This window comes from Peromyscus maniculatus, chromosome 1 (genome assembly GCF_049852395.1).
Source record: "Peromyscus maniculatus bairdii isolate BWxNUB_F1_BW_parent chromosome 1, HU_Pman_BW_mat_3.1, whole genome shotgun sequence".
NCBI classification, from domain to species: domain Eukaryota; kingdom Metazoa; phylum Chordata; class Mammalia; order Rodentia; family Cricetidae; genus Peromyscus; species Peromyscus maniculatus.
This window is the reverse complement of record NC_134852.1, coordinates 9,830,949-9,840,884: the sequence shown is the minus strand read 5'-3', so window position 1 is coordinate 9,840,884 and position 9,936 is coordinate 9,830,949. Positions and strand designations below refer to the sequence as shown.

Genomic DNA, 9,936 nt, shown 5'->3' with positions numbered 1-9,936 from the left:
TTCCTGAATGGGAAAGTCTAAGGTCATCTCCAAATTCATGTCTAGCAGTGGGGGCTCTGACCAAGGCAGTATAAAATCAGAGATCCGTGATACTACCTCTACATCTATTACCAGCTTTACATGTCTCTTCTGAACTTCATTTATGTGATATTTCATTGGCATTAAGAACATTTAGTCATTAAAGACAGCTTTGTGGATAAAAGAGCTTACTACCAAGCCTAGAAATGTTTCAAGGATCTTACACGAGGGAAGGAGAGATTTGACTCTTCTGACTTCCACATGCAAAGTATGGCATGTGCACATACATACACATAACCTCCACTCCTCCTTTTAAATAAATCATGAAGGCATCACTGTAATTAAGATGCTAATTTTTCATCCTAGAGTATTATTTCTTCAGACTTTCATTGTAATCGAGCAAAATGCTGTGTTTTCAGCAGAAAATAATAAGTTCATACAGTAAATGGGAAAATAGTGATTTAAAATAATAGAAAAGGATACATGAAAGTAAGCCAAAGCATAATATGTATAAAGATGGGGGCCCAACCATGACTGATAGTGTAGGGTGTTCTCCAAGACCATTAGGTGAGGGGAAAGGGGGAACTGGTCAGCAAAACTCCATAGCCAAATGTAAGAGGATAAGTTTAATTTATGGGGAAATACCTCTCCACCCCAACAAACAGACTTACCCTTTAAACTCAATTCCCACTAGCCCTGGGTATATTTATGACAGCAGTTCTTTCACATGAGTGCTGTATTTTCTTACAAAACCACACTCAGTCCTCATATCTATTTTCCAGTCCATGGCACTGCAAAAGATGCATTGCTGTAGCTCTCATTCACATCTGCTTGTGACAAGCCTCAAACACCAGTATTCCAAGGACCACAAGGACCAAGCCAGCCATCCCCATTCTGAGGAGATTCTCCACCATGTGATGATCCTGTGACTCTGAGGCTATGGTTGTGGACAAAGAAGGCAGAGTTGTAAAAATCACCTGAGAAAGATCAGATACCAAACCCTTGGGCATGCTCTGTGAGTGAGAATATTCCTACTCACCTGTCTTTGGTTTGGACATGTTTTGTGATGCAGTGATATTCCCAATAGATCCTAGGAACAGAAGAGAATGTACACAGTTTATAAAGTACTTAAGAGAGTTGAGTGTCTTCTCAAGTTCAACAATCATATTTCCTGTAATTACATATGAAGCAAATCATATAACTTCAGAGAGATACAGTATAATCCTTTTCCCTAGTTTGCCTGATTCCTTCTGATCTTCTTATTGGATTATTCACATGCATCAAGCTGATTGAGTTCATGCTTTGAGCTAAAACAGTTGAGCATGAAGTTTACTTCAATGTAGAGAACTAAGGGTTGGTGAAGAAAATAATCTCCCATTTCCAGTTCAGAATTAATAAAGCCCTTCTATGCTTTCTGGCCAGTATGGAGCACAGGAACATGGAAGCTAATTCATGAATGAGAAATTGTGTATGAGGCCCATACTGAGTCTTTTTATTCAGTACCTTTTACACTCTTAGCCAGGCAATGTGAAAATGACTCTCATCACTCTCAGGTATTTTAGCTGCTGGTAACCCAGCAGGAAGGCATGTTGCTGAGGATTAAACCCAAATAATCCAGCTTTTATGCTTTTTCCCTGTTCTGGAACTACACTGCATGTCCTAGAAGGAAGGAGCCTGAATGCCCTGCCCAGATCCTGTCACATTCTCCTACACGATGTCACCATTGCAGTGTGGCATGTGTCAAGACAATTGCAGAAGTGGTTTCTAGAGAATTCCCCTCTATGAGAAAGACAGAGATAAAGTTGGAACTAAAAGCACCTTAAGATTTAGGCCAGGGCTCTTCTGTTTACCCTTATAGAAACTGGGAATCACACAGGAGAGGGGCCATGTTGAGCATACTGCTTGAATCCCAGCATCCTGGTCATCATGCAGGCAGATACAGAAATAAAGACTTCCAGGACCTCAGAGTTTTCACACTCTGGGATGGAACAAACTCCCTAGACAGGAAAATCTAACACTTCTATTGGTATGAGCTTTGGGGATCCAGGAAAGTGTTGGTAATAGGACAATGGGAGAGGGCGATGGGGAGAAGTGTGGCCTAATTATCTCAGGTCTTCTCAGTCTCACATCCACACTGAAGCCTGTACAGAACCTTGCAGCTGCTTACCTGGAACATTCTGAATTTCCCTCAAGAAGGCGGAATGGGAATTAATTGAGGAATCCCAGTTTGCCTCTGTATTATTGACTAATACTAAACCCTTTCTGATTAGCCATGCTTAAGATAAGTCTACTATTAACTCAGTCAAGAGCTTCCAAGGTGAAGTATCCAATGTTACCCTCTGATCTCACATATACCAAGGTCATCTCACCTGAGACTATGATCTCCATGGAGACACTGGGTTGTGACAACAGGTAAGGAGATGATCTTTGAGAACCAAAACACATATAGATACCCCCAACGGATGGAGTCACAGCACTCATGGAGAATTCTGCCTGATATTGTGAATCTTGGAGCTTTGATATTTGAAGCATGTGGGAATGGAATGCACCCTCCTTGAACAGAAGGAAGCTGTCCACTGGGATTGACGATTTACACAACAGGGTCACTTTCTCTCCTGAGGACACGGTGGTGCCTGGATGCACTGAGAGGTTGGGTGCAACAGGAGGATGTCCTAGAGAGAAGAAGGGTGAGTGAGGGGCTACAGTCATTGTTCTGAGACCCTTTTGTATTACATAGTCTTCTATATCTTCCCTGAATGCCATTCATCTACTCCCCTCTCCACAGATCTGTTCATCCTGAGAAGACCTTCATTATCTTGACCATCAATCACTTGCCTCCCCAAAGCTGACCATGACCAGAGTCAGGGTTCCTGAGAGAATACACTATGTTCCTCACCTGTGATCAGGATAATCAGAGGGTCACTGGGTGCTGACCACTCAGAAGAGATGTTGTATGAACCATGGCATGTATACCGGCCACCAGTGGTGAAATTCACAGAGTGTAAGGTGAAGTTTGCATGAGACTTTCCAGCCTGGGTAAAATTGGCAGACATCTGTGGGACATCACTTCCGCCCTCCTTGGAAAGAACAAATCTGTCATAACTCATGTTTGAGTAACACTGGAGGGTCAGCTTCTCTCCAGGGGCCAAGATAGGTCTTTGGTGGGTTATCAGGGAGGGCTTCCTGGATGACCCTGGAAGAAGGATATGTAGAAAGGCATCAGGTCAGCTCTTGCTGTACATTCCTCTGCTGGCTAAGTTTAAGTCTGCTGGACACAAGCTAGAGTCACTGGAGAAGAGGGAGCACCAACTGAGAAAAAGGCTCAATAAGATTAGGCTGCACACATGTATGGAATTTTGTTAATTAGGAATTCACAGGGAGGGTCCATCCCATTGTGCATGGATCCATCCCTGGGCATGTAGTCCTGGGTTCTATATGAAAGCAGGCTGAGCAAGGCAGCAAGCAGCACCCCAGGGCTTCTGCATCAACTCCTGCCTCCAGGTTCCTGCCCTGTTAGAGTTGCTCACCTAACTTCTTTGAGGATAAAGAGTGCAGTAAAAGTATAAGCCACATAAAATCTTTCTCCACAACTGGCTGTTTGTCATGGTATGTCATTTCAATACTACAATCCTAACTAGGACAATAACCTCTCCTTCCCTGCTCTGATGGTGTCAGGGTCTCTCATAATCTTGGTCATAGCTGTCGAGATCTGCCTTCAGCCATCATGGCTGGAACCATCTTCAGGCCAGCAGAGCTAGTGATAAAGGATTCCCAGTCAAAAACCAGATGACTGAGTAAGTCTTCTCACCTGAGACATATATCTCCAGAGGGTTACTGGCCTCTGACCAGACATGTGGTTTACTTTTGAAGTATCCATAGCATCTAAAAGGCCCACTCTTTCTGGATGTCACAGGGACCTCAGGAAACAGAGCCTGGGACTGTCCAGTGTCTATGTACTGTGCCTTGAGTGACCTGGAGAAATTCTGATTTTCCCTAGTCACAATGAACTAATCATATCCTTTTGATGAGACATAATTGAGGGTCACATTCCCACCTGAGGTCACCACAGGGCTGGGCAAGGCTGACAGAGTAAGTTTAACTTGTTAGACTCCTAGGAGAAGATGGAATAGCCTATTTAATGACACATTGTCTCCAGCAGCTGGGCTGTGGGTGAAAATATTTGGGAGATATATTTCCTGAGGGAAAATGTAGAGGACATGATGTGCTTCATCTCACAAATTTGTAACATGGGAGAAATCAGGAATGTTATCCATGCAGTGTGTTGGCTCAATTGATGGAATAAATACCTGTTTTCTATCAAGAGAGCTGGGAGTGCATGTTGTTAATAACCAGGGGACCATCTATCTGTAGCTCCAGGCATCACCTGAATACTCCAGAATGTTTATCCCAGACTCTGTCACCCTAGACTTTTTCATTAGCTCTCACTTAATAAAGCCCATTCTTAGGGAAGATGTGCTGTACACTTTACAGCTTGCTGACATCTATACTATGTCAGTCAGAGACCACACTAGATTAAAGGCCCCTTAGCTATAGAACCCAACTTCATGGTCACTTCTGAGTTGAGTTTTGATACAATTATGTCTAGTTGCTCACTGGATTTTCTATTACACCAGGAATCTTTTTGTCCAGATTTGTACTATGTTTAAATTTGCTTGCAATAAGTGACCTGGTTTCAGACTTTTAAGAGTATGAACTGGCAATTACTATGTCAGCCTGATCTGAGTTTTCCTTCTTATGTCATGTGGGTCATTTCCCAGCCAGCAGCAGGGCTCTCAGGGGCCCCACAGGAAAATGTGAATACTGTGACCCTTTGTGTCCACTCACCTGTCACCACCAGCTCCAGGGCGTCACTGTGCTGGGTCCACCCAGCAGAGTTATAACAGTAACAGTGATATCGCCCTGCATTATTCTCTCGCATGGATGGGATGAAAAACTTGGCCTTGTGATCAGGCACTGGTGCAGTTAATCTGCCCCAGGGTGCTGGGCTTCCTTCTTTATACAGGAAATATATTTGGGTTTCCTTAGTTCCCTCACACCAGATTGTCACAGGATTCCCTGAGGTGATCACAGAGCCTGGCTCAGCCCAGATGTTGGGTTTCTTGAGGGTTCCTGAAAAGAGGAAAGAGAGAGGGATGTGGGACTTTAAAGAGTCACACAGTGAATATGATACTCAGACTTGACCCTTGAATAAAAGGACACATAGGGCCATCTGAAGACCCGTCTCTCTCCTCACCCTTCCAAGTTCCCTTCTCAGAACTCCCCTCAGTACTCTCTGTATCTTGACTCCCATAATCTGCAGCTGTATATGTGGGTTCAGGAATCTGTCCATCCCTGTACTTATCACACAATAGGGTCTCCTGGGGAAACCTGTTTCATGTTCATTGTCATTCAATGGAGAGGCTAGGGCTTCCTCCCTTAGACTAGAAGGTCCAGGATGTCACTCCCTTCTGCCCACACTTGAGGCTTGTTTGTGTGATAGCCATAGCATCTGAAACTCCATTTTTCACTGAGAGTGATGGGAACCATTTGGAATCTGGCTGGAGACAGGCCAGTATATACATATTGTGAGTCCATGGAGCTGTAGAACTGTTCATCCTTAATTAAAATGAACCTGTCGTATCTCTGATTTGAGGTACATGAGAGGTTCACAGATCCTCCTAAGGTTACAACAGGGTTTGGCAGTGCAGACAGGGTGGGTTTGTTGTAGACATCTAGGAGAGATACATATGGAATATTAAATGAGTTCACACAGTCTGGATTTTGCCCCAGGCCTGAGCAATGAGTGGGGATACATTCAGAGCAAACTTTTCTAAAGAGTCACATCTATGGATTCATATGATTCCTGAGTAATGACTCACCTGTCACCAACAACTCCAGGGAAGTACTGTACTGAATAGTTGACCATTGTATAACAGAAGGACACATTGAACCATCTGAATATCCATCTCTCTGCTGACCCTGCCAGGCTCCCTTCTCAGAACACCCCTCAGTGCTTTCTGTATATTGAGTCCTATAATCTGCATGCTGTATATGTGGGTTCAGGAACCTGTCCTTCCCCATACTTATCACACTGGGGCTTCCTCACCTGAGACTAGAATCTCCAAGATGTCACTCCCTCCTGACCACACGTGAGGGTTGTTTGTGTGATAGCCATAACATCTGAAACTCCAGTTTTCATTGAGTGTGATGGGACCCACTTGGAATCTGGCTGGAGACAGGCCAGTATATACATATTGTGAGTCCATGGAGCTGGAGAACAGCTTGTCCTTAATTAAAATGAACCTGTCATATCTCTGATTTGAGGTACATGAAAGTGTCACAGATCCTCCTAAGGTTACAACAGGGTTTGGCAGTGCAGACAGCTTGGGTTTGTTGTAGACACCTAGGAGAGATACATATGGACGATTAAATGGGTTCACACAGTCTGGATTGTCCCCCAGACCTGAGGTTTGAGTGGGGATACATTCAGAGAAGAAGTTTCTAAAGAGTCACATCATATGATTCTTGAGTCTCCACTCACCTGTCACCACCAACTCCAGGGCGTCACTCTTCTCAGTCCACCCAGCAGAGTTATAACAGTAACAGTGATATTGCCCTGCATTATTCTCTCTCATGGATGGGATGAAAAACTTAGCCCTGTGATCAGGCACTGGTGCAGTTAATCTCTCCCAGGGTGCTGGGCTTCCTTCTTTATACAGGAAATATATTTGTGTTTCCATTGTACATGCACACCAGATTGTCACAGGATTCCCTGAGGTGATCACAGAGCCTGGCTCAGCCCAGATGCTGGGTTTCTGGAGGGTCCCTGAAAACAAGTAGGTGAGAGGGATGTGGGACTTTGAACAGTTGCACAGGGAAAGTAAAATTTGGAATTGACCCTTAAATAACCGAAGGACAGATGGAGCCATGTGAGGATCCATCTTTCTCCTGACCCTTCCAGGTTCCATTATCACAACACCCCTCATTGGGTTCTGTATCTTGACTCCCACAGTCTGCTTGCTGTATCAGTGATCTCAATAACCTGTCTTTCCCTGTATTTATCACACATTAGGGCCTCCAGGGCAAACCCATTTCAGTGTCATTCAACAGAGAGCTGGAATGTCCTCACCTGAGACTAGAAGCTCCAAGATGTCACTCCCTTCTGACCACACTTGAGGGTTGCTTGTGTGATAGCCATAGCATCTGAAACTCCATCTTTGGCTGGAGGTCATGAGACGCACTTGGAACCTGGCAGAAGACAGCCCAGTATATACATTCTGGGAGCCCATGGAGCTGGAAAACATCTTCTTGTCCTTAATTAAACTGAACCAGTTGTATCTCTGATTTGAGGTACATGAGAGGGTCACAGACCGTCCTACATTTACAACAGGGCTGTTCAGGGCTAACAGTCTGGGTTTAATGGACACTCCTAGAAGAGATAAACATGGAAAATTAAGTGGGCTCATACAGTCTGCATTGTCCCCTGAAAGGCTGATGAGTGGGAATACATTCAGACCAGACGTTTTAAAAGTCATATCTTGGGATACAATTCCTGAGTATTATTTAAACACTCACCTGTCACCACCAGCTCTAGGGTATCACTGTGCTCTGACCACCCAGCAGAGTTGTAGGAGTAACAGTGATATTTCCCTGCATGCAGTGTTGTCACAGATGGGATGGTGAATTTTGCCTTATTGCTGTCATTCTTTTGGGTCTGTCTGTCCCAGGGTTCTGGACTTCCCTCTTTATGTAGCACATATGTTTGGGTTTCTCTGGTCCCCTCACACCAGATGGTGACAGGACTCCCTAATGTGATCAGAGTGCCGGGCTCAGCCCAGATGTTGGGTTTGTGGAGGGACCCTGCAAAGAACAAGAAAAAAACGTTTCCTTGCTAAGACAGTTGCACAAAGAAGTTCACACTTGCAGATGTTAGTTATGCTGATCTGCAGCAGCAGAAGGACACATAAAGACCAAATTCTTCCCAGGACCTAATGGCTTCTACTTTTAATGTCCATCCTGGTTTTTGAACCTTAATCACAGCTGTATCCCGAGTTCTGTGACATTGGGCTCAGGAGCATGAGCTCACCAACCCACCATATATCCTTTTCTGTGATCTCATATCTGTCCAATTATCATTCAAAGCAAAATCTAAAGCTCCCTTGCCTGTGACCAGGAGTTCTAAGCTGTTGCTGGGTTCTAACCACAGCTGTAAGCTGTTCAGGTAATAGCCATAGCATGTGAATCTCCATCTCTCTTGTGAAGTCACATGACCCACTGTGAATAGGGCCTAGAATATACCAGTGTATGTGTTCTGTGAGGCCACGTGCATGGAAAAATTTTGATCTTCCTTCACTAGAATGAAACTGTTATATTCCTCTTGTGAGGAGCACTGAAGAGTCACATAACCTCCTTAGGTCACCACAGAGGTGGGCAGGGATAAAAGGCTGACATTGCTGGAGTAGACTCCTTGGAGAGAAGAGGAAGCCTCCTAAGTGGACTTATATTGCTAACCTGGTAACCTCGTTCCAGAATTGTCAAAGGAACCCCACAGTGAATATACTCATTTCCTTAAGACAAATCCTAGTGTTGGGGAAGGGTCCTTTCCCCTGTCACCATGAGCTCCAGCATGTCACTGTGTTCTGATGTGCCAGCAGGACTTTTAAAATAACGCCAATATTGGCCTGCATCATGACGTCTAATGGATGAAATAAAGATCTTGTTCTTTTTTTTTTCAATGTCTTCATGAGCTGTTGGTATCTGGATATCTGGGTTTCCTTTTTATAAAAATATTATTCCTGAGCATCTAAGAGGGCTTCACAAATTAAAGTTACCTGCTTCCCAATGGTTACCACATTACTTGGTACAGCTCTGAGTTTGGGTTTAGAGAGGCCCACTGAAAACAAAACAAAACAAAACAAAACAAAACAAAACAAAACAAAACAAAACAAAACAAAGAACAACGCAAAAAATGAATGTTTTGTCAGAAGACATTCTGCTTAATTCCAAGCTCTCAGTCTCAGGACCTTGCAGGCAACACCAGCATCAGCCCACACCAGCTCTTCTCCATCTCTTTTCTTCAGAGGTGACCTTTGATTCCCACTGAGAATGTACACTTTATGAAAGCTAAGAATACACTCACCTGCCAGCACTTGGTTCCTGGGGCACAGACTCAGTCCTGCAAGAGAGTTACCTGTGAGTGTATGTCCTTGAAGCCTGAGCAGGACCTCCACTTCCAGATGCCTTCTGAGCTACTGAGACATCCTGATGGATTAGTGCTTAGCTCTGAGGTAGACTACTCAGAGTTCTCTCTCTACAACTTCATTTCTCACCAAGACAAAGCAGAACTGTGAGGTTGGGGATCATAGCCTCTTCCAGTTGCCAAAAGTTTGCAGATGGTTGGTCCCCTTGACAAATGAACAGACACAAAGTATATTGCCTGTGCAGTATGGTGCCTCCTTGTCGAGAGTACGCTATACAGGCAGTCCTTGCAAAAACAGGAACTGCTCTTTCTAGGCAAGCAGCTTTTGCTTTCCCACTGCTGTGAAGGGTGGGGCTGCAAAGCATGTGGTCTCTGTTCTTGTGGATTTTGTTGCTTTTGGTTTTGGTTCTGACACAAAGCTTACTGGAATTCAAGCAGGTCTCAATCTCCTCCCCTTTCTCAGTCAGCTTCCTGTGTGATTGTTTTACAAACCCAAGTGGACAAGTGGACGCAGGTGGGCCTGTGGCGGTGGGCCACAGGGGTGGACAGGCCCGGGGACAGAGAGGGGCGGATGCAGCTTGGAACGAAGACGCCCCTAGCCCCAACACCTGGGGAAGAGGCTATCTCCGTGGGTCGGAACCAGGGCAAGTCTGGACACTCCTTCTGGGGACAACCCAGGGCCCAACTGCTGATCCTGTGAAACCCAACAACTTGGAGGT

The 9,936-nt window shown here is 44.7% G+C and overlaps 1 protein-coding gene across 1 annotated transcript; it reads right to left on the bottom strand.

Annotated features, from left to right (window-relative positions):
• Positions 1-625: 625 nt before the first annotated feature.
• LOC102928924 (leukocyte immunoglobulin-like receptor subfamily A member 6) lies at positions 626-9,503 on the bottom strand. Its single transcript, XM_076569125.1, has 11 exons — positions 9,348-9,503; positions 9,158-9,193; positions 7,594-7,878; positions 7,148-7,447; positions 6,560-6,844; positions 6,125-6,421; positions 4,864-5,148; positions 2,915-3,211; positions 2,388-2,690; positions 1,058-1,108; positions 626-955 (listed from the first exon to the last, which is right to left on the bottom strand). The coding sequence occupies exons 1-11, from the start codon at positions 9,379-9,381 to the stop codon at positions 840-842; spliced, it is 2,289 nt and encodes a 762-aa protein (XP_076425240.1). The 5' UTR covers positions 9,382-9,503; the 3' UTR covers positions 626-839.
• Between the last annotated feature and the right edge of the window lie 433 nt (positions 9,504-9,936).